Here is a 26,548-nt window from a genome sequence, read left to right as displayed (position 1 = left end):
ACCAGGGTTTTCGGCATGTTGTTGGCATGACACGGGTTATGTTCTCCTCATATATGTTATGATGGTATGATACTAAACCCCTAACGGGAAGAATTGTGCCTGATGTTCATATGATGAAATCATAATCTTTTAGTCAGTTTAATTGAAGTCTGGAGCTGGCATGTCAGTTAACTGCTAGTAGTCTGTTGTTATTTATGTATTATTGTCATTTTGTTTATTTTCTTTGGTTACATCTTCTGACATCAGACTCGGACTTCTCTTGAACTGAATCTTAATGTGCGTATTGTTATGCGTTTACTTTTCTACATTGGCTAGAGGTATAGGGGGAGGGTTGAGATCTCACAAACATGTTTAACCCCGCCGCATTTTTGCGCCTGTCCCAAGTCAGGAGCCTCTGGCCTTTGTTAGTCTTGTATTATTTTAATTTTAGTTTCTTGTGTACAATTTGGAAATTAGTATGCCGTTCATTATCACTGAACTAGTATATATTTGTTAAGGGGCCAGCTGAAGGACGCCTCCGGGTGCGGGAATTTCTCGCTACATTGAAGATCTGTTGGTGACCTTCTGCTGTTGTTTTTTTTTTTTTCTATGGTCGGGTTGTTGTCTCTTTGACACATTCCCCATTTCCATTCTCAATTTTATTTTATTAAAAGCAAGGTTAAATAGTCGACAGGTGGTATTACAAGGGCAGAGGAACTCTGGTGGCATTTAAGGGTGGTATTAAATTATACAGGATAAAATGTTTGACGACTTCAGTTGTTAATGTGAATGGTTGTCATTTACAAACTTTTTATTCCGATCACTTGCATTTTATTATTAGTGAGCTTGACAAGATTGGGGATTTTAGTAATGTGAACAAGATAATGAGGGACAAAATTTGTGAACTTTTAGAAACTGACAAAATTGCACAAGATTTAAAAAGTGTAACTGACTCTTCTAACATTGTGAGTAACACTGATGCAGCATCAAATATTAGTTTTGACACAATTAGTCTTCCAGGAAGAGGGCGGTCTGTAGATATGAACTTGAGTATAAATGAAACTGAAATTTGTCTGGTTTGCGATAAGCATTGTGCAGATAACGCAGTATTGTGTGATAGGTGCAACGCCTGGTCTCATTATGCTTGTGAAAACATATCACTCTCAGATAGAAAGGGCCTTGAATCTGGAAATAATTATTACACTTTTACAAGCTGTAGGGATTTATTTACTATAGACAATATTGATAGATCTGAAATTCAGGATCGTAATCCGTCCGTTAATAGCACTGATGACATTAGTTGTCCGTCCATAGTGAAAGTTTTAAATGCAAGGGAGCTTGGGGGTAAAAAGAAAAGTAGGAGTAAAAGTGTGAGTACTCCAAAGTCCATTGGAAACTTACCACGACGTATAAATATTAATAGAAAATGTATAGATGTAGCTATAAATACTGACATTTGCTTTAGTGATACCAAAATTTTTGACAATTTACCTGATAAGGAAAAACAATTAAAAGCTAAAGAGCCGGTGAACTAGCTAATAAAGAATCAGCTCTCAAAGTAAAAGAACGAACATTAAATGACACTAGTAAGAAATTAGCTGCAGCACAATCGTATATATATACTTTGGAACAGAAAATTGAAGAATTAGAACAGTCTCTTATATTAAGTGAACGTGCTAAAAGTGTGCAGGATGTTAACAGTGATTGTAATTCTCAAATTAACACTAACAATAACTCTAATAGTGAGCTCAAAATTCTTGAACACAGGTTTAATCTGTTAGAAAGCAAAGTAGTACAATTTCTAAATAGTGATAAAAGTATAGATATAAATGATAACAATTATGGCTCTAATAATCGTCATGCACTGTCTCAAGAAGGGTCCGATACACCAGTATATAACGTACAGGCGACAGAGTGTAGTTCTAGTACTCAGGACACTGTTTCACAAAATCCAGTCAATAGTGGGGTCTCAGTAGATACCAACTTGATAAATACATCATGTAACATTTCTGAGCAGGACAATACCGCAAAATCAGATACATCTTTTTTTAGAAAAAACTGTGAAGAAAAAAAGGCCTCCAAGGTACAGGAGAAAACCCCAAAAACAACAACAGCATGTTGTAAACAGTCTTCAACCTCAATGGCCAATGCAACCAACATTACCGAGTCAAGTATATGCAAGGTTACCATTCTATCCTCACAGTCAAAATCTGAACATATCGGCCAATCACTATGTGAGACAGCAAATACCAACATCAATGGTAAGGCAACCGTTATTTCACCCTTCAATGTTGAGAACTTCACAACAAATGCCGTATACCTATCAGAGCTACTCGGGAATATATATATATTCTAGCTATACAGGAACATTGGTTATGGTCTTTCAAAAAAAAAAATTAGATACTTTTGCTGCTGAACGCGTTTTTTGTACTACTATAAAATGTACTGACGAATATGATCCTATTAGTAATAGACAGCGCATGCGGGGATGGGGTGGTTGTGGTATTTTATGGAGAGCACACTTAGACCAATTTGTGAAAATTCATAATGATGGTAATGAACGTATTTGTGTTATAACTTTAGACACTAAGCCGAAACCAATTTGTATTGTGGCTGTATATATGCCCTGTACTGGTAGTAAGGAATAAGACCGAAAATATGAGCAATGTTTTGATGAGATAAGTGAATTAACTATTAAATATGCAGACCACACCATAATAGTGCTAGGTGATTTAAATGCCTCATTGATTCGTAAACAGAAAACTACAAGAGACAAAGTGTTTTTAACATCAATACAGGAAATAAATTAATGTGTACCAAGGAATTATCCTTCTAGTCATACTTTTTTTTCACCATAATGACAAAGCTTCGTCACAAATAGACTATATTTTAGCTTTTAATGATAGTAACTTTTTTATTAAGACAGATATATATTGTATGTCGCCGTTAAATTTGTCATCTCATGTGCCAGTGACTGTAGTATATAAATGGTATCAGCAAATGAGATCAAAGGTTAAGTGGGATGGACATTTCTCAAGAGCTTTTGATGAGCAACAGGGAGTTAGACAAGGTGGTATTTTGTCTCCTACTCTGTATAAACTTTATGTTAATCCATTATTAGATTGGTATCAAAACAAACATTTGTGCTTCCGTATTGGAACGATACATATTGCCTCACCAGCATGCGCAGATGATATTGTATTATTAGCGGAAGATGCTATTTCGTTACAGACAATGTTAAATTTACAAGAAACTTTTGCAAATAAAGATAGATATTTTATTAGTGAAGCTAAAAGTAAAATTATGACTTTCAATTGTAGAAGAAATGAAAAATGTGTGGATGAATTTTATTTACACGAAAAACCTATAGAACATGTTGTTTCATATACTCATGTTTGAATTAATCGAAATTCAGTAGAAAAATGTTTGGTATCAGAAAGAATTAAATTAGCTAGACGAACCTCGTATTCGGTAATGGGTGCAGGTATGCACGGATATAATGGAGTCAACCCAAATATAGTCATCAAATTATGGAATACATATGTTCGCCCACGATTAATTTTTGGACTAGACTGTGTAACACTTAGCAGAAAGGAATTGGATGAATTGAACTTTTTTCACAAATCACAACTTAAAATTCTGCAAAACTTGCCAGAACGAACCGCTGATGCAGCAATATGTATTCTGTCTGGCCAGATGCAAATAGAAGCGTTTTTACATAGACAAGTTAGTAAACTTTGGCAACATTGTGCGAAACAATGATATAGAGAAGAAGCTAGTATTAGACAACTTGTGATGAATTATAACACCTCTCATAGCTGGTTTATTTATGTGAACGATATACTCTCATTTTATGAATTTGAATCTATTTTTGACATCTTAAATTCAATTCCAAATAGAGAAAGTTGGAAAAACTAAGTCTATGTGAAAAAGAGAATAGAAACATTCTGCAGACAGAAGATAACGAATATGGCAGAAGGAAAGTCTACTCTTCGCTTTTCGCATCCCATGTCAATGAATTGTGGAACTGTTCAAAACGTTTGGGCCAACACAGGACTTGACTCTATTTCTATTATGAAAGCTAATGTAAAAGCTCGATTACTTGCAGGAGTGTATACACTGCAATAAAATCGTAGTAGATTTAACAAGTACGAAGTAAGTGCGATATGTCCGTTGTGTATGGATGAGATCGAAGATACTGAACATTTCTTGCTACAATGTGCTAGTACAGATACTGTGAGGAATCAATTTATTCCAGAGCTAAGAACTCTGCTTTATGACTTTAATCATGAAATAGGAAATCTTGTCTTCTCAAACAATTCAATGCTATGGAGAGTGATTTTGGATGTTTCTAGTCCACAAGTTCCAATATTAATACAGACTTTTTTTATTTATGGAGAAAATTGAGGCCATAACAAGAGGAATGGTATATGCTCTACACCATAAAAGATGCTCTACTAGTATACTGGAATAAGTTGGCAGCTAGGATGGCAATGTCATTTAAAATCATTTAATAGGTTAAAATAAAATAAAGCAATTTATTAAGTTACCATTAATCTAAAGTTTAAGGTTTAATGTTAAGTATAAGCCTTGTGTTCTTATATTTTTTTTTGCAGTACTTATACTTCAGTTTGTAAGGAAACTTAAGGGATGATATAAATGGCTAAGTTGTTCTATTAAGTTAAGGGAAATTACTTTTCTATTAAGGTATAAGGAAATTATACTCAGACAATAAAATATATGTCCCAAATAAGTGATAAAGTAACTATTGTGTAAGCTACTGATTTTCTCCCTAACTTAACTTGTTGTGGTTTTTTTTTTAGTGAAGTAGGAGACATAAGGCTACTGGTGCAGTGTAGGGAGACTTAAGCGAAGTACCAATAAAGATGTGCATAATGGTTTAATTTAGAATGAACAATAGAAAGTTGAGTTATATGCTGAGTTACAAACTGTCACAGTAACATTGATAATTTGGTGGTACATGAAGTGATTTTAGATTTTAGTATATGCCACAGTACATGAACTTTTAAAGTACATTGTAATATACATTGATTAGTGTATAATTGACATAATAACATGTGTGCCTTAAATGGAGTACAAATGTATATAGTATGGTGATGGAACAGTTTCCTGCACATGTACAAAAGTGATGAAGTTATTTTAATAAGACTGAAGTTTTATGTTTTAATTGAGCACCCAGCTGGGATCGCAGTCTTAGCTCATTTTGGATAAGACCAACTGCCGTTGCGTTGTAAATTGGTGGTGGGTACGACAGGCTGTGTTTATATCCTTTACACCAGTATCTTGAACAATTAATTTTAGGCGAAATAATACTGGTTTGTGCACCGATCATATTCACTGTAACATATTCCTGCACATGCACACAGTTGCTTATATATAGCATCGATCAGTTGCTTATCCGTGCTACACAACAAAAGGTGGTACTCCAGATAGTGGAGGAAAGAATAAAGAAGAAGGTGGCTATTTCGCAAATTCACTATTTTGCCGTTGCCGTTAAAATAGCCATTTCTAAGATATTTTAATCAGAGCCGACAAAATAGCCATTGCCTATTACATTAATAGTCTTAGTACAGCCACTTTTTAAAATGTTTAATCTGGAGGGGGGCAAAACTATGGCAAGCCGTTTTGCTATTTATTCTTACTTCAAGATATCTCATAAACTTTATAAGATATCTTATATAGTTTATAAGATATCTCATATAGTTTATAAGATATCTCATATAATTTATCAGAAAACTTATATAATTGTCTTTATAAGATATCTCATAAACTATATAAGATATCTTATAAACTACACGGGATATCTTAAAAACTATATAAGATATCTTATATAAAAATTGTTTATAAGATATCTCATATACTTTATAAGATATCTTATAAACTTTAGAAGATATCTTATAAAGTATATAAGATATCTTATAAATTTTAGAAGATATCTTATAAATTTTAGAAGATATCTTATTTAACATTAAAGATATCTTATATAATATATAAGATATCTCATAAAAATGAAATTATATAAGATATCTTATATATTATAGGAGATATCTTATATATCATAGGCGATATCTTATTTAGTTTATAAGAGATCTCCTAAAGTTTATAAGATATCTCCGAAAGTTTATAAGATATCTCCTGAAGTTTATAAGATATCTTATATAGTTTATCAGATATCTAATATAGTTTATCAGATATCTTATATAATTGTCTTTTTAAGATATCTCATAAACTATATAAGATATCTCATAAACTATATAATATATCTTATAAACTATATGAGATATCTTATAAACTATATAAGATATCTTATAAATTATATAAGATATCTTGTATTAAAATTGTTTATAAGATATCTCATATACTTTAATGTTTATTGTTGATATTTTTGTCCATATTCAAACGAATTCCTTCACCATCGATTTCGGGTTTTAACAGGTAATGTACACTTCATCGTGTTGTATATTTCTCCGCCTGCATGATTTGAGGCCTAATTTAAGGGGGATTTTCCCCAATATTTAAATCAAATAAGTAACATTAACACATTAAACAACAATTGAATTAAATTTTTTTCAGATTGCAGTTTAAAGACAATAAAGAAAGGCAACAGTAGTATACCGATGTTCAAAACTCAAAAGTCGATAGAAAAATACAAATCCGGGTCACAAACCAAAACCGAGGGAAACGCATTAAATAGTTTCGACCCGAGCCTCGCATTTCCCTGTTTCTAAGCCTCATCCTTATATCGTTGATATGTCAAGTCTATGCAATACTATTGTCTATATATACACGCTAGTGATAACAATTGCAGTGATAACATCAATTGTTATCACATGGACTATCAACTTACTTTTGAATTTAGACGTTTAGTTATATAACTTATAAAACATGGACAAGACATACTTCTTTATTATTTCGGCAGTAGCCTCTACATTTTTCTTGTCACTTGGACCAATACTATACAATCGCTATTTGGGTGGTACCGACTCGACACATGACTCGAACACAATCATAGCTGGAAATATACGACTGAAGCCTAGGATAAAAATAGTTTGTGGCAATGTAGAAAATTTAAATTGTGAAGCCTGTAAAATTTTGGTGAAAAGACTACAAGAATTAGTGGGAAGAAAAGCACCAGAAGCTGACATAGTTAAATTTGCTATTGAATTTTGTGACATATTTGTTAACGAAGATGAAAGGGTCTGTCAGGGCATTGTTCGAATGTTTAAGGTAAGTCTGTATACGTCGAAATTTTAAATGTTATTTAGTAAATACAAATAATTTGAAAATGCTTTTTTTCCCGCCTGTCCCAAGTTTGGAGCCTCTGGTCTTTGTTAGTCATGTATATTTTTTTTTAAATTTGAGTTCATTTATATGTTTTGGAGTTGAGTGTGACGTCCATTTTCACTGAAATAGTACACAATTTTATTTACGGACCAGCTGAGGAACACCTCCGGGAGCGGGATTTTCACGCTACGTTAGAGACTCATTGATGGCCTTTGGCTGTTGTCTGCTCTTTGGTCGGGTTGTTGTCGCTGACATATTCCCCATTTCCATTCTAAATTTTAAGTAATTATACAGATACAAAGTGAAAGGGGTTCATGTTGAAGTGTGAATATAGAGAGATGTGGGATATACGTCAATAAGACAGAAACCCAATGAAACTTAAATACAAACAAGAAGATCTCTAGAAATAAAGCACTAATTGGTACAATATAAAAGTCCTGTAGACAATGCCAGTTCTTAACCAATAACAAATTGAAAAACAAAGATATATGTATACAGTACATGTAATTGCACTACAACAAACTACACTATAAACGAATGGTACAGCATTGTGCATCCCCTCAATGACCACAGGTATATATAAATGATTCAAAACATATTCAGCTTTCCATCTGAGCCTTTTCTAAATTATAGGTGGTCATATCTCTAAATCATAAAAAGAATAATGATAACAGGTAAGGGAGATACAGAAAAAGCCAAATATTATTTTATCATTATATAATATTTAGTGTAGGTTTTACAAGTTATCTTTACTAATCCACCTTTGGATGGGGGAAAATCACCGAAGGTCACGTACGACAAAACAAATAGTAACGAGTCTTCTATAACAAATAAATAACTTATAAAGAGAAAAACCTAAATTATAAAATAACATTACTTTTACAGGATGAATTTATCGGGGTTATAGAAAAATTGGCTTTGTCTCCAGAAGAAGCATGCGGTCTTGTAGTTGGAGAAACTTGTGGAAAATTCTACAATCCATATGATATGTGGAATATCACTCTACCAAATGTTCCAAAACCTCCAGTGCAACCACATGTACTCCCACAGGTAAATTGTTTTAGGACTCAGAAGTTATGTGAAACATCACTTTACCAAATGTTCAAAAATCTCCCGAGGAACCACATATACTTCCAAAAGTATTTTTTTAAGACCCAAACGTTATCTGGAACATCATTTCCCCACATTTTCCAAAACCTCCAGTGAAACCATATGTTCTCCCACAGGTAATTGTTTTAGACCCAAACGTTATGTGAAACATCACTCTTTTAAATGTTCCAAAATTTCCCGAGAAACCGCACATACTTACAAAAGTATTTTTTTAAGACCCAGACGTTATTTGGAACATCATTTCCCCAAATATATAAAATCACATGTACTTATACAGGTAAATTGTTAAAGACCCAGGCGTTATGTGGAATATCACTCTAACAAATATCAAGTATTCCAATGAAATCACACGTACTTCTAAATGTATATTGTTTTAGACCAAAAAGTTATGATGAATATCACCCTCCTAAATCTTCATTTTTTTATTTAAACCACACGTATTCCTAAAGGTAAATATTGTTTTTGAGGCAGGCGTTATGTAGAACATCACTCTCCAGAATGTTCCGACTCTTCCACTGAAACCGTTTCCGACCAAGACAGTATATAGACCTCCCAAATGTCCATAAACCTTCAATTAAATCACACGTACCACCAAATGTTAAGTGTTTTGACCAATAACTTATGTTGAATTTCACTCTCCTAAATGTTCCAAAACCTCCAGTGAAACCACGAGTACTCTCAAAGTTAAATTGTTATCGACATTTACGTTATGTAATGAAACCATGCATACCCCAAAGGTATATTGTTTACGACCAATAAGTTATGTGGAACACCACTCTCCTTTGTGTAATCCCAAATATAAATTGTTGTCATTTGCTCATGTAAAGCAAATCATATTAAAATCATTTCTGCTGATTTTTTTATTTGCTTGTCAATTTTTCGAATTTGTTGTATTTTAAGGTGTACCTTTTGGGGATAATATGACGAAAGATCAATCAACAATGAGGAACGCATAGAAAAATATATCTGCATATTTCATAATATTCAAGACCAACGTTTTGTAATTAACATAAGTAAAGAAAGTATCAAGTATACTCTTCGGCGCACCTTGTCAGTTGTTATTCAGGTCGATTTAGAATGTGGACATATGATGTGAACACTTGACTCTTTGGAATTTTGGTCCTCAATGCTCTTCAACTTCGTAACTTATTTGGCCTTTTAACTTTTTTGGATTCGAGCGTCACTGATGAGTCTTTTGTAGACGAAACGTGCGTCTGGCATATATATTAAATTTAGTCCTGGTATCTATGATGAGTTTATTTGTCTATTTCAGTTGTTAGTCAAATGCGTTTTGTTTAATATACTTTTCACTTTTTTTGGTCTTTTGGAAAATGTTGTTTGTGCTGTATTTAGACCACTCTGCTAAGAAATTTGTTTTACATGCACACGTATAACAATTGCGGTTTTAGCCAACGCAATCATAGGCTTGAACTTTGTTTTCAATTTAGACGTGTTTATATATTTTTTTTCGTTTGTGCTTGTATTATATTTTATATGATCCGTTCATTCTATTTCGACCTTTTAAAATTGAAGAGTCTATCCTAACTTGAGGTAAATTATACGGCATTCCAAATACCGTTTTGATCCCTAACATCACTGAAGAGACATCAATTGTCGAAATCCGGATATGGTGTACACATTTTTGCACCTCGTGTTTGTGGTATACCATCTTCTCCGCAAGTTGATTGTTTTCTATTTGCTATTAAATTAATAATTAAGATCCCTGTTATATATTGTGATCAATTTATTTGGCAGTCAGTAGGGTTTAAGTACATCAGTCGTTTGTCCTTTTTGTCAAATGCAGTTTTTTTTAAATATATGTTTTTGGTCTTTTGGAAAGTGTTGTTTGTGCTTTATTTAAACCCCTCTACCAAGAGATTTGTTTTTACATGCACACGTATAAAAATTACGGTTTTCATCCAAGCAATCACAGGTTTGAACGTTGATGTCAATTTTATATATATATTCGTTGATTTTGCAGTAGCCAAACCTTCTACTGATTTATATGATAATGTTTTTACTCACAAACTAGCCTGGATCCCCTAAACTTCGGATACTACACCTAACAGATATCCATATCGACCCCCAGTATCTGGCAGGGGCTAATGCTGTTTGTGGTGAACCTCTGTGCTGCAGAATAGGGGATAATATGAGTAAGTGTATATAATGAAAGCGGAGAAATGAAATGCATATAAATTATTTTGTTTATTTGATTAATCATACAAACATGATTAAATAAATTTTAATCACAAATAAAACGTCTCTTGATTCTTCTATATACACAACGATAACCTATTTTATTATATTGAGCATGCACAAACAACTGTAATTAGTTCTAGCTCTTTCTTCTTCAATTTTCCTATTGGCTATGTTCCATTGCTACGTAGTGGCAATCAATACCCACTACCATATGTAATTCTCCAGGTGATACGATATACTAGTATAAAATTTTACCAGTATGGAAATCCGTGTCAGGGAGAAGTCTGTCTTACTTCAACATTTTTGTTATTATTGTTACCTTGATATCTTCTGTTTATGTATTTTGTTCCCTAGGTATATTTTCAACATTTAACCACCATAGATTCCACGTGTAGGATTGCCTTTACCCCTCAATATATATATATATATACTCTTCACGTTCCTTGTATTTTGACTCTATTCAAATGTTTATTACACATATTTTATTTCTTTATTTAGCCGCTGGCGCAAATGCTGCCGGTAAATGGGGTACCTTGAATAACTGCGACCTTCCATATGTAACATTACAAAGTTTATTCGAATATCTAAGGACTATCAAAGATCAGGTAATACAAAAGCGTTTTAAAAAAAATCTTTTGTTTTGTAAGGTAGATTATATTCAGCTGTTATGACAGACATTGACAATAAGGAAATACAATTTGACAGAAGTATTGCATTTAATTTCTTTTGATAATTAAACGTCTTAAGAAACTACCATTTATCTTCAAAGGGGGTGGACAATCATAATATAGTAATTTATTGCTGAGCTTCTTTTAAGATAGTTTTTTTTTTGCTACAAAAATTGCTAGATTCATTGATCATAAACCCTTTATGTTTATTAAAACATTTCAATTATCATATTTTTGTACCATTTTATCTTAGTTTGACTATGTAATGTTTACTGGAGACCTACCTGCTCACAATGTTTGGAACCAATCAAGATCAGACATTACGGGAGCTATGGAACTTGTTACCAAAATGTTCCTAACTTATCTTCCGGGTAAAAAGATTTACAACACACTTGGCAATCATGAAAGTGCACCTGTCAACAGGTACGAAAAACACGGGATACATTTATTAGTGAAAACGTTAACTTTCCAAATATCTTTTCCTAAATGCTTTTGGTTGTACCTAGACATAAAGTTGTACTTTGAATGTCGATTTCTGCCTCTTTGGTTTGCAATCCTAATTGAGATGACTGTCGGTGCTGATACGTTTTTTGTCGCTTTTTGCATTCTTTATCTTTACAATTATTTTAATATACATAATAATAAAATTAATCTGACAACGTTCATTGAAAATTTATCTTTAAGCTAAATGAGTTTCCAGTTTTCTGTTCTTTTCGTAAGAAATCTTTCTTGTAATGATAATCACGGAATCTTTAACTTTCCTGGGAACCAATATTCCAGTAGAATGAACTAAAACATGTACTAACTACGATTGTTTTCCTTATTTCAGTTTTCCACCGAGCTATATAACTGGAAACGATGCCGAAACTTGGCTCTATAATGAAACAGCTAAACTATGGAAAAACTGGCTACCTGATGATACCATGAACGATATAAAAAGGTAACAAACCATTAGCATTACAGCTGATTTCCTAATGCTTGTAGAGTAAAACTTAGGTAGGTTTGCTTGCTCTGTTTGTATAAATGTTAATTCAAGCTTTGTAGTTAACATTGACATCTTCAATCAATATATATATAGGCATATTATAACCTGTATATATTATATTCAAATTTGATTGAACATTATCCCAATTACAATTGTACAATATACAAACAAAGCAAGCAAGCTAACCAAAGTTTCTTTACATGCAGTAGGAAATTAGCTGTAAGCTTTCAGCATATTTATTTTGTTAATATTTCATCATGGCACTTTGAAATATGCATGTTTATCTTGAAATAAAGCTAATAGATTGGAACATGTGTTTATGCAAAACCTGTATCAAAGACCAAATTCATATCTCTTCTATGGAAAGTTATCTTAAATATCTTATAATTGAAGTAAAAAGTTTGAAGTGAATTATTTCATATTTGTTGCATTTTATTTTCATGGACATACAATCGATGGCTTTGCTTTTCTCATTAGGAGTAAAGAAAGACGGATATCACTCAATAATTCAAATTTAATAAGATGTAGACTTTTAAACTGCTCATAATTCTACATAGGCAAATGAAAATGCCATATTTCTTTAAAATCCAAATTTTCATAAAACCTGAATAGACATTACACGAATACATTTGAAAACAAGCTGTCATTTTTATGCTCCACCTACGATAGTAGAGGGGTATTATGTTTCCTGATCTGTGGATCCGTTCGTTCGTCTGTCCGTGTGTCCCGTTTTATGTTAAAGTTTTTGGTCAGCGTAGTTTTTGTTGAAGTTGAAGTCTAATCAACTCGGAACTTAGTACACATGTTCCTGTGGTATGATCTATTCATATTAATGCCGTATAAGAGTTTTGTCACCTATTCACGGTCCACTGAACATAGAACATGATAATACGAGTGGGGCATCCGTGTACTATGGACACATTCTTGTTTAAATCTACATGCGAACTTTACATACCTAGATGTGTGGTTCAGTGTAAAGGTGTTTTTTTATAATAATTTTGAATATAGTCCTTACTTTAAAATCTTTTTCTGTATTTTTGGAAACGTACAAGTCAATGTGAATTTATCAATGATATAGGTCTATTTAAAAAGCCTTGTTGTGTCAGTATATTCAACATTACTTTTTTCATCTTCACATAATTTTGATCACCAGAATGTCATGGAATTCTTATTTCGTTGTAGAGCAGGATATTATACAACAATAATACAACAAGGGCTCAGACTTGTGTCACTAAACATGAATTATTGTAATAATCAGAATTGGTAAGTAAAAACATGAGTTTGAATACTTGGTTGAGAATTATATTAGAATCAATGAAGAGGATTTCATAATTGTCTTTTATTGAAATAAAGGAGTTGTAAATGCCTATTTCGATTTGTATTAAGTAGGGATGTCACAAGATCTGGAAATTAATACTCGGATACTCGGTCATGATACTCGCGAGTACTCGGCTTATAACTATTTATCCATTTCAAATTTAGGAACTTTAGAATCGCGATTATGTATTACTTAAAAACTTTCAAAAGACATATAAATAAGAAGATGTGGTATGATTACCAATGAGACAACTGGCCACAAAAGACCAAATGACGCTGAAATTAACAAGTATATATGAAAAATGTCTTCGTTATTCTATTTTTTTTTAAAATTTGACGACTATTACTTATTTCACTGAAACGAACAAACCACCAATAGGATATTTGTCATATTATGAGTGTGTGGTTTTCGTTGCTTTTGTAAAAAACAAATAATCAAATTATGAGTGAAACCCAATAAATGGATTACACTTTTTGAGGTATGGATACATTCGTGTGCCACACAATTCGTAATATTCTATTACTTTGTTTTTGTGTGTATTGTCCTACTAAGTTTAGGTATTCGTTATTATTCTGTGGTAAACATGTCGAAAGGTACTATCATATTATTTATTTATGTACGTCTCTGTCCTGAGTATCGTGCATTTATTTGTAATGTATTCCTGTCATATCTGTTGTCATTTTAGCGGTATAGTTAATATTGCCATAAAGCACGAGGTTTGTTAGCCAAAAAACTAGTTTCAACCCCCCATTTTTATTTTTTTATGTCAGGAATATGACAGTTGTTATCTACTAGTTCGTTTCTATATATCTTGCATTGTCGTTTAATTTTGTTGTAATGCGGTTTCTATTGTTTCATTGTTTTATAGTTGATGTGTTTCCCATGGTTTAAGTATATACTCCGGATTATTTTTCTCTCAATCGATTTATGATTTTCGAACAGCAGTATCGTCTGTTGTCACCATTTACCACACATCTTTGAGTGACTCCTAATAATGATAATTTGCATAATTTTTGAATTGACTTATTTCAAGTTTATAACAGTTGCCATTTTTTGGGGGGTATTTTCTGCATTTTTATCCATAGTCACGTCTATACATGTAAGCTATACGTTTAAATGTACTTAGTTGATAGAAAAGCAACATTAACATTAATTGATCATTATTTTTCTAGGTGGTTATTGATTAATACAACTGACCCCATGGGACAACTCAGTTGGCTTATGAATGTCCTACAAAAAGCAGAGGACAATAAAGAAAAGGTAAAGCGTATATGTGATGCATCTTATAAGTATCAGTAACATGCAAAGTATAACATGCATTATATGTAGTACACTACAAAGTATAGTATATTTATATAAACAAGTCTAAATTGAAGACAACGTTCAAACATATGATTGCGTTGGGTATATATCAATCGTCAATGGCAGTCAGCAGGGTTTAAGAACATCAGATGTTAGTCAAATGCGTTTACTTAGAATATATTTTTTTACTTTTTTTTGTCTTTTGGACGATGTTGTTTGTGCACTATTTATACACCTCTTCAACGAAATTTGTTTTACAACAACAACAATTTTTATTTGTCAATCAAGACGCACCGAGGAGCAGTACAATTACAGTTTAAATTAAAGTGTACAAATAATTGTGGTATGCACACGTATAAAATTTGCGATTTTTATCCAACGCAATCATAGGATTGAACGTTGTTTTCAATTTAGACTTGTATATGTATACATTGTATATATATGCACAATAGTAATAAATGTTGAGTTACGTGATATATGAGACTACAGGAATTGAAAAATTATCTAAGAAGACAAAATTATCAAGTCAGTTTAATTGACAATGGAATAAGAAACGCATTGAGCATTCCAATCGCTGAAATAAGAAAAACAGTATGATCAAGGGATGACAAAAAAGATAAGCAACAATCAATTCCGTTTGTTATAACTCATAATCCACGTAATCAACAGATCCTTCCTTAATTCTGCTAAGTCTTTTTCCCCCTATTTTGCATCAATCAAAGAAAATGAAAGATCTAGTCGATGAATCACAGCTTATTGGAAGCCGGCGACAAGCACCAAAATCTGAAGAAACTTCTTACACAAGCAAAATTAAGTACACAGAAATCATAATTTAGTTACGTAAAATATGACAATACAAGCACTTTAGGGCTACTTTTACATACCTACCAAATTGGAGGGAGTAAATTGGTGGTCTGCTACCATAATATCATAACCAAATTATCTATTTACATTCATGAATACCATGATCGTCCCTCTCACACCTTGCCATGCAGCACCGTCCCATAGTAGCTTTTGCAGTTAAGTTAAATATTCAATCAATGCCAATTCATTTTAGTAACTGTTGTATGTTGGGGTGAATCTAAGAAGGAGGAAAACTCGGTTGAACGAATATTTATAAATATATTTATGAATGTGTAGTTCCTGATCTTCAAACTTCTTTTTCTTTCTTTGTATGCATACTAGACTATTGTTGTTTGTTATTGTCTAATTACAATGTATTTTATTATATTATACTCTTTAATTGGGCTCCATTTAAAATCTTAAATCTTAGTGAACTTTTATAAACCGCCGCAGAGTGATAAATTTATACACACCTTTAAACACTGACGTAAATTTGCCATGTATACTTTACTGAAAGAGAACTTGCAAGTCTGCTGTATACTTAAAAGGAAAAACAGAAATTAAACACTATGACTCATCATCCTTCACATCAACAGATTTCAGTTCTATTATCTCGGACTAAATAATTAAGAAATACGTAGAATAAAGGGTTCTTTATGGACCACATGACACTGACATACCAATATTATTTCATACCAAAACTATAAAGTTATTGACAATAACAATCTTAGTTGGATATAAGAAGATGTGGTATGAGTGCCAATTACACAACTCTCCATCCAAGTCACACTTTGTAAAAGTAAACCATTATAGTTCAACGTACGGTTTTCAACATGAAGACTTTACTCACACCAAACAGCAAGCTATAAAGGACCCCAAAAATACTAGTGTTAAACCATTCAAACGAGAAAACCAACGGTCTCATCTATATAACAAACGAGATACACTTATGAACCATATACTTATCGTATTTCTCAATTTCAAACAGTGTCTCTTTAGTATCCGTCTCCTTTCTTTTATTATTTTTTTTATCGTGGCTCTTTTATAGGTTCATATCATTGGCCATATTATCCCCGGATGTGGCAGCTGCTTAAAAGCTTGGAGCTGGAACTACTATAAAGTTATCAACAGGTAATTTTATAAGTAAACATTACAAAAGATAGTGCGATTGGGGCATCCGTGTACTATAAACATTCTTTTTTATTCTATTTTTAAAACTGAACAGGAAGTATTTAAAATTTTATTTCAAAGTGTCGGCTTATACGTCAGTAGCTGTATATATAATTGGAAGCTAACTGCTTTGACCAGACAACAGATTTAAGTACCTATGACTATCGTGTTCCTGATAATACTCCTGGATGTACGCGGCATTCGTGCAACTCAGTTTTGATATTTTCGTGTCACGTTTTGTTTTTTACCTCATACATTCATGGATGTTTCTATTTTCATCTTATGCTATTAGTTCATATCACTTCTTTTTTGTGAGAATCGATATCATCATCATTTTCATTTTTCAATTAAAAAAAAGTTAATTTCTTTGAAATTTTGACAAATTAAAAAATGTTCTCCAGACAAAAGTATATGTATAGATACATACTAGACTTTTGGTTATAAAAAAACACATGCATCATTTTTTTTAATTTGACGTTTCATATGACTTTAAAATAGTTTATAGAATTGAGAATGGAAATGGGGAACGTGTCAAAGAGACAACAACCCGACCATAAACAGACAACAGCAGAAGGTCACTAATAGTTCATTCTTATTTTGTTTTACTAGGTATCAGCCTAACGATGTAGAATATTATAATATAACTGTGGTGCTGTGTTTTTTTTGTTTAAACAAAAACAAGTAAATATTAAAAGATTGATAGTTCATAATTCTTATTCTTATTTTTTTTCTTTACAAAACTGTTTCTATTTGACCAGATATGAGAGTACAGTTACCGCACAATTTTTCGGACATGTCCATAATGAGACGTTCACTATGTTCTATGATGATGTTCAGTTTAAGAGACCAACTAGTGTCCTCTATAACCCAGGAAGTGTCACTACGTTTTCTAACTTAAACCCAGGATTCCGTATATATGAAGTTGATGGAAATTACAATGGAAGTTCATGGGTAATGATTAACTTAATGTGCATATAAATGGCCTATATGCTTGATAATGAATATCTAAAGGTATCCAACTCCTGTCTTACTTGGTTTTCATCAAACACCTGCTATACAATTTCGAATTAACTTCTTTTTAGTAAGCAGATATAAAGGAGTAATTACAAATCACAAGTCGATTTAATTTTACAGCAAAATGACTTGCGTGTGTAGGTAAAGTATCATTATCAGGTTAGGTATACTACCATCCTTTCGGAGTAGTTATATCCTACAGACAGATAGATTGGTTATCTGTCGGACTAGTCTACTGTTAAAGGAGAGTTATCCCTAATCAAATAATGATTTCACGGTTCAGCTAGCAAGCAAGCTAGCAAAATATATTATCTTTATCTACACACTCAAGTCATTTTGCTGTAAACATATTTTATTCATTAAGATATGAAAAAGTTTGAGCAACAGACGTAGCTGCTAAAAGCTTAAATACCCGGAATACAAGATTAACAACTACAGCTACAGTGGAAACTGAATGCTTTTATGAACATATTCAAACAAATTCATATCTACAGTGTTAATTACAAAGTCTATATTATATTCAAGTCGATAAGTGATATTGTTTATAGAAAAAATACGACTGACTGTTAAAAATTCCACACCACAATAAGATTTGTCAATATGAATCGATTTGTCAATATAAATCGCACGTGCAAAACCCGGGTATGAACTGTGGTACTGCAATAGATAAGCTTATCATGTTCCAATAGCCATATCTCATTGTACTCCTGTTAAATCCGTTTACGGGTCAAAGTAGAAAATGAGGAATCATTAAATAAAAGATTGGAAAATGATTCTTGATCATACCAAAGATATCCTCATTATTCATATACCATAGGTATAGGTAAATTGACAGGCTCTAAGCATAACTAAGGATTAACAAGATAAAATGAAAATATACAAACAATAAAGCATGGTGATCAATCGCATTTGGTGAAGTTATAAATAAAGGCAACAGTAGTAAACCTCTGTCCAAAAGTCATGAATAGATTGAAAAAATACAAATCCATAATACAAAGTAAACCCGACAAAACGCATCAACTATAAGAGGAAAACAACGGAACAACAGGAACACTGAAGTGCAACTAAAACAAACGTCAATGCAACATACATAATAACGAATTATTAGATAACAACTGCCACATTCCTGACTTGGTATAGGACATTTTAAGAACAAAATTATGAGTAAAACATCTCAGCCTTTTTTGGCAATGTTAGGATTACAGCTAAAATGACAATATTACGTGTAAAAGACAAATACATACAAGAACATTTACGACAGAGAAATGCATAAATAAATAATATGATGTACATGTTAATCACAGAATAATAACAAACACCTAGCTTATATGAATTAACGACGAACACAAATACAGCATTATAGAATTACGAACTGTGCGTCACACGAACTTTTCAACTACACAAAAAATAAGTCACAGATAAATTTCCAAAATTGAATATATACATTTATCTTACCTCCTATACATTTCTAGGAATATGATTGGTTAAAAGCGTCCTCGTGGAAACCGTGTATATTCAATATTAGGTTAGTTGGGAGGCGGGGCTTATTCCATACACGGTTAGTAGTGGAGTTACGTCCCTTTATATTCCATATAAGGTAATAAGGAGGCGGGGCTTATTTCATACACGGTTAGTATGGTTTCAACAGACGAAGAAAGTGATGATAAAGTGAAATAAATTCAGAAAACACATTTAATTCTAACAAGTTGTCATTGTTGGCATCATGTTAATGCTAACTGTATTGAAGACTTGCTAGTCTTAATTTTACACGTTAAGATAGTCGGTAAGATAAATTCGTTACATAGTGTGCTAGTGAGCTTCGCTCTCACCCCATATGGAATTTACTGACCCCATATATACCGTATTAGGTCACTAGCACAATATGTAACTAATAGTATATGGCCACAAGTTTATTGTTTTAATGTATTAAATTTATATTAAGATCCATTTTGTTACATCTCGTGATCAATTTTATTTGGCAATCGCCAATGGCAGTCAGCAGGGTTAAAGAACATCGGTTGTTCAACCTGTTAGTCAAATGCGTTTTGTTTAAATATACTTTTTCACTTTTTGGTCTTTTGGAAAATGTTGTTTGTGCTGTATTTAGACCCTTCTACAACGAAATTTACAATTTTTATACGTGTGCATGTTTTACATGCACACGTATAAAAATTGCGTTTTTTTATCGAACGCAATCATAGGTTTGAACGTAGTTTTCAATTTAGACTTGTTCATTATATATATATATATATATATATATATATATATATATATATATATATACATATATATATATATATATATATATATATATATATATATATATATATACATGAACAAGTCTAAATTTATATTAAGATCCATTTTGTTACATCTCGTGATCAATTATATTTGGCAATCGCCTATGGCAGTCAGCAGGGTTAAAGAACATCAGTTGTTCAACCTGTTAGTCAAATGCGTTTTGTTTAAATATATATATATATATAAACGGGATTCAGTTTGTTTAGGTGTTATTTGATGTATTTTCGAACGATTACACAAATATTAATACAAAATTGAGTTATCCTACCGAATCAAACAGTGTAAAAGAAAGAGAAATCATGTGCAAAATAGATGCTTTAAACTGGAAATCATATATGAATGAACTAGGTGATAAAAGGGCATGATATGATGAGTATATGATAGTGGCTACGACTAAAAAAACATATATCTGGTCATATGCGACACAAATATAGGATCGACAAGTTTGCTACTCGTACAGATTCCCTAGTAGCTATAGTCAACCAAATCATGATTTTCCGTGATGGTGTAGGTCGATTTTTTAAAGATATCGTTATTGTGAAGCGTCTTCTTTTTTCAATAGCTTTTTGGATCAAAGAAATCTTGACAGAAAACTTGATTAAAGCTTTGAAAAGCGGAATACTACTGTTGCTACAAGTGTGTTGTTGGGAATTATCGGTCATCAGTGCTCTTAAAATTTCGTACTTTATTTGCCGTTTTTTAACTATTTGGATTCGAGCGTCACTGATGAGTCTTTTGTAGACGAAACGTGCGTCTGGCGCAAATACAAATTTCTAATCCTGATATCTATGAGTTTATCTAAAATCACTAGGTCGATGCCACAGCTGGTGGAGTTTTTATTCCCCGATGGAATCACCAGTCAACTATCGTTATCATTGCAACAATTACATTATAACTGTTTACAAAACCTTCGAATTTTTGAAATGGTAAGGCGTTCTTACCTCGGGAATTGATTACCTTAGCCGTATTTGACAATACTTTTAGGAATTTTTGGTGCCAAATGCTCTTCAACTTCAAACTTTATTTGTCCATTTAATTTTTTTTAATTCGAGCATTACTGATGAGTATTTTGAGACGAAACGCGCGTCTGACGCAAATGCACAATTTCAATCCTGGTATCTATAATGAGTTTATTTATCGTTAATCAAACACAAGCATGTATCCTGATGAAGAAAAACACCTTTTGTTATTCTGATTTGTCCCTTATTTATACAGGATTTTTGTAACTAGGTTGTAGGTTTTTTTGGGGGAGGGGGGTTCCTGAAAAAAAAGTTGACTAAATTTTTCAATCTGTCTTTTAAAAGTTAGAAAAGAGTATATTGGGTTAAGGCTGGTAAAGTGCAAAGTGTTAATAATATAATTTTACAAAGGCAAACCTATATAGCTAATTAGATTGAACGTGGTTCAACATATTCTTGGATCACAAAATAAGTGTCATGTCTCGCAATATTTCTGAAGCCTATATCAGATTACCTATGGAATAGATAGTATTAATTTGGAAAGAGATGTTGCAGAGCATTGATTAAAAATTAAGTAAATTTATGAAATCTATCATTGTTATTGAACTACGATATTTAATACAAATGCTAGTAGTGATATAGGTTTTATTAACTGTGTTTCAAACGAAATTTGTTCTTTTCAGTATCCTCTAAATTACCAGAATTATTATTTGAATTTGACAAAAGTAAATAAAGACAATAAGCCCTTGTGGGAACCTGAATACAATGCAAAGGTAAGAATTAATTATTATATAGCTTAACAATTTTTAAATTGCATACAGCAAATCATAGTATCTCAGGATACTGTTGATAACTGCCTTTAAAATATTTACCACTTTGTCCAAATCTTTGTTGATATCATCGTTTGAAAGTTCCACTTTAAACGCAGCAGTTTACCGATGTTCAAATCTTGTAAATCCGATTACAAACAGACAAAAAAACCGATGGAATCGCAATAACCCAAAATGGAGCGAAGCTGGGTGCGTCAACTGCTATGTAGAAATCAATGCCATGCTTGTTTTAATACTCGATAAAAATGTTCACAAAATAAGAGTTTGCATGAATTATAACAAGGAATGTATATCAACGTTTCACATTTTGAAGAAAAGCTCTGGTTAGTCAGATCATGAAGTCGATCTTTCAATTGAGCTTCGGAAATATTAGTGTACAGTGTAAAAAAGGTTACTGTAAAATTGTAAAGATTGCGATTGTGATTTTGTAAGAATCCACGTCTGATTGACACCGCTAGTTGAATATACCGCATAATATTATTTCGAAAATCAATTTATATCTATTGAAAAAATAAGGGTAAAAACAGGTTTCGTAAACATCTTAAGTTGAAAATTTTAATCCGAGTATATATCGTTTATAACCGTTCCCTACAAGTTGTGTTCGTAAAGTTTGGACATCCAGTATAAAGATGGGAGAATTTCATCGTATGTTTATGTAAATACCTAGGGAAGAACGGATTTATGATTTTTTTTCAAACCTCTTTTGTGAATGATGTAGAAGTACATGTGGTTTTCACAGTTTTGCTTTGAATTCCAAGTTATTTAACGAGACATTCCAAATGAAGCTGTTTACATTTTTGAGGCTCAGTCATCTAAAACAACAACATGTTTGTCCTCGGAGAGAGAATAAAGCATACAGAGCAATGGGAGTCTTGAAAGAACAGAAAAAAAGTATTAACAATAATACTGAGTTGCAAGGACAAAATCAACCGTTAGACGTTATCAATAAACGGAGAGAGTTAAACAACTGTCATATTTGTGACATGTTACAGAATATTTTTTTCTAGGAAAATCATGAGTAAAGCCACGTTTTATACGTAGCATAACCACCACTTGTATAATATTTGTTATACATCTGTTGAATTGAGCAAATTAGGTGAGCTATTCAAACACACATAAGAGTTTAACACGTGAGCTCATTGAGCATCGTAGATTTTAACTCGAAATGTGTTTATGAATACAAGATTAAACACTGCAAATATTTGTTGTTTTCCTAAGTTGATAAAAATAAAGCAGTTTGATCATTTTATTCTGAACCATGTGTAATCAATGTTAAACACTCGGAATATATTGTGTGCTAATTCTACTTGATAAACATGTAACAGATTATTCTTTTTGTCTAAATTATGCAGGAAAAGTGCAGATTTTTTAAGCACATTTTTCAATGACAATGTGAAATATCTAGAAACATTTAAATACTAAATGCATGTATTATCTAGTGTTGAGGTACGTTTTTTTAAGGAAAAGTAGATACAAAGGTCAGTCTTATTTGCATATTGGATAAACACTACTTTTGCAAAACTAGGTAATTGGTCTGAAGTTAATTTTTTGAATATTATATTCTTTTATTTCAGGCTGATCTTGGACTTAAAAGTCTATATCCAGAAGACTGGGATGATCTAATTAATAGGTTCAAAACTAATGACACACTGTTTCAGCGATATTATAGGTAAGGTGATCAAAAAAAATATTATATATATATTCGTTTCCTCGTTTCCTGCCTCAATGCAGAAAAAAGTTAGAGTGTGGTGTAGGTAGGTAAACTATTGTGCTTTTCTATATTTGACAAAATATTATATATGAAATGTTCGGCACTTTAATGGCCCTAAACCAAAAACTCTATTCTATGACGTTGCTCAACGAAAATGACCATAACATTTAAGGTAAGTATGTAGACAGCAAACCGAACATTTTTTTTTGCGTTAGTCATAGATAAATAACAGAATATTTATGAAGCAAATATATCGTTAGTGTTTTTTTTCCAAATTGCAATGTTTTACCTTAGTTTGTGTCATCATTAAAATCCAAGTAAGTGAAAATAATATTTCTTATCTGATGTAAAAAGTAAAATCACAAAACATACTGAACTCAGAATAAAATTCAAATCGGAAAGTCCCATAAAATGGCAAAATCAAAAGCTAAAACATGAAACGAATTTTTCATATTCCTGACTTGGTACAGGTATTTTCTTATATATAGAAAATGGTGTATTAAACCTGCTTTGATAGCTAGCTTAACAGTAACATAAAAGTTCGTTATACTGACAAAGATGTGTGAACAAAACAAACAGACATAACAGGTAAAAATATCAAAAATCGGGATGCAGCAGTCAACATTGTGTTAGTATCTTAATCACTATAAAACAAACAAATATATAATCATACTTTACCATTGCACAATAACACAACGACGGCAAGTATAAGTACAACGACACGTCATATGTAACAAGGAAACACAAAAAGGCATATAAACAAAGCATATTAGCAAAATAAGTATGGTATGTATTTCTTTGTACACTTTGTTTGGTTCAACTCAGTTCTACGATCAAAATGGTATAAACGCATAAAAAAGAAAACAAACACTATTTTGCCATATGTGGAGCAGGATCTGCCTACACTTCCGGAGGAACTAAGATCAACCCCGGTTTTGGTGGGGTTTCCATTGCTCAGTCTTTTGTTTACATTGTTGTGTTTTGTATACTGTTGTGTGTCTTTTGGCCTTTTTCTTATGTTTACAATGACATTGTCACTTTGGTATCTTATGTCTTTCTTTTACACAAAACGTCTTCATTTTTTATGGATCAAAACCTTTTCTGTGTTCGAAAACAAGTTATTTCTCTTAAGATAAAATAGTAAAAATGTCTTCATTTAAAAACAAATTCCTGCTAATATAATATAATACGTATCTTTTTTAAAAACTTGTTAAAATTCATAACAAAACATTTGCAATCCACAGCAGTATAACCTTATATGTCATAAGGTGTCACAGTGTTTACTGCAACTGCCAATTCATCTCAAAAGTGAGGCAAAAGATACCAAAGGGACATTCAAATTGACAATTACATGTCATAAAACGAAAAATTACCAACAACAAATACAACACAGAAAACAATCAACCAAATAACTAACCAACAAAATCCTAGGGCGAACTATGGTTCTCCAGAAAGATAGGCAGATATTGCTCCTCATAAACATTTGTGATGTAAATCATGCAAGAACAACACGTATGTTATTCATTTAAAGAACAATCCATACTTAACAAAACAATGTTCAGTCTAAACTATCTACCTTTAATATAGGCTCAATATATTCTTGCTATTTCAGGTACACTCAAAAGTTAGCAACCGCAAAAATATGTGATACAGGGTGTAAAAGTAGGCTTTTATGTGAACTTAAGTCAGGACGATCACACGACAATGCCACTTTTTGCAAAGATATCACAGGTTATTAGTGATAAAACCTGTGACAGTTAATTGACTCTAAAGTCATGAGATTGTAAAGATAGTTGTGCAATATACATTTTTCTATGTAAAATTCAAGTTACCTATTTGTGACAGTATACAATAAAACTTTAAAATCTGAGATTATTTATGAAATTTTGTGATTTTGCAACATTTCAATTTGGCAATCATTTTAGTTTAACCAGATTAGATATGCTTCAGTCTTGCGTTTACAATCTTGTGAGAAGTTGTCATGCTAGACTTAACTATTAAATACTGTGTTTGTTAACTTTAAAAAAAACCAACTCTGAGCCTAGAACAGTACATTTGTTATAACATGTGGAAACTATTCTTCTATACAGTCAACTCTGATTAATGTGAACTGATGTTTCTTACATATATTATGTGTAATAAATTCTTTTTTTTTTAATGAATATTTTCTATTAAATAAATTGTTACAAGACCTATCATTACCCTTAAACCCATAATGCTATGCAGATAAACTCATCATAGATACCAGGACCAAATTTTATATATACGCCAGACGCGCGTTTCGTCTACAAAAGACTCATCAGTGACGCTCGAATCCAAAAAAAGTTTTTAAAAAAAGGCCAAATAAAGTACAAAGTTGAAGAGCATTGAGATCCAAAATTACTAAAAGTGTTGCCAAATACAGGTAAGGTAATCATGCATAACAAATGATTGAACTTGTCACGAACAGTAGTAGATTGATGCTTCTTAATCAATTTAAAGGACAACTTATATATTAGACAGTTTTCACAAACAATGTTTATTCAACAATATGAAAAATGCAAGGTTCTAATTGATGTTCATTAGGTATATATCATAGATTTGCTATGTGGTTTGGAAGGTGCATTTTCGTTTGAGACATAATCTGCAACTTAAAAGTTTTATGTTTCCCAAATCCAAAAAAGTAATTCCATCTCTGATAGAGAGTTGTCTTTATTGAAAATCATACCACATCTTATTTCTATTATATTGAATGCAAGGTTCGTGTGCCTTATGGTATGCAAAAATCATTATCAAAGAGAGTTCCTATCCCAACCATTTGTTACAAGAGGCAGTTTCCACACATGATGTTAACATGTAATAAACTATTTTATTG

At 32.1% G+C, this 26,548-nt stretch overlaps 1 protein-coding gene across 1 annotated transcript; it reads left to right on the top strand.

The window, feature by feature from the left end:
• The first annotated feature begins 6,809 nt into the window (after window positions 1-6,809).
• Window positions 6,810-25,848, top strand: LOC143075099 (sphingomyelin phosphodiesterase-like). The gene is made up of 13 exons (XM_076250398.1): window positions 6,810-7,227; window positions 8,170-8,334; window positions 10,427-10,547; window positions 11,092-11,198; window positions 11,515-11,684; window positions 12,091-12,201; window positions 13,429-13,509; window positions 14,737-14,824; window positions 16,758-16,840; window positions 17,638-17,830; window positions 21,837-21,926; window positions 23,558-23,652; window positions 25,307-25,848. The coding sequence occupies exons 1-13, from the start codon at window positions 6,886-6,888 to the stop codon at window positions 25,431-25,433; spliced, it is 1,773 nt and encodes a 590-aa protein (XP_076106513.1). The 5' UTR covers window positions 6,810-6,885; the 3' UTR covers window positions 25,434-25,848.
• The last annotated feature ends 700 nt before the right edge of the window (window positions 25,849-26,548 follow it).

The sequence above is a fragment of the Mytilus galloprovincialis genome, chromosome 5 (genome assembly GCF_965363235.1).
Source record: "Mytilus galloprovincialis chromosome 5, xbMytGall1.hap1.1, whole genome shotgun sequence".
Lineage (NCBI taxonomy): Eukaryota > Metazoa > Mollusca > Bivalvia > Mytilida > Mytilidae > Mytilus > Mytilus galloprovincialis.
This window is presented reverse-complemented; position numbering and strand designations above follow the sequence as displayed.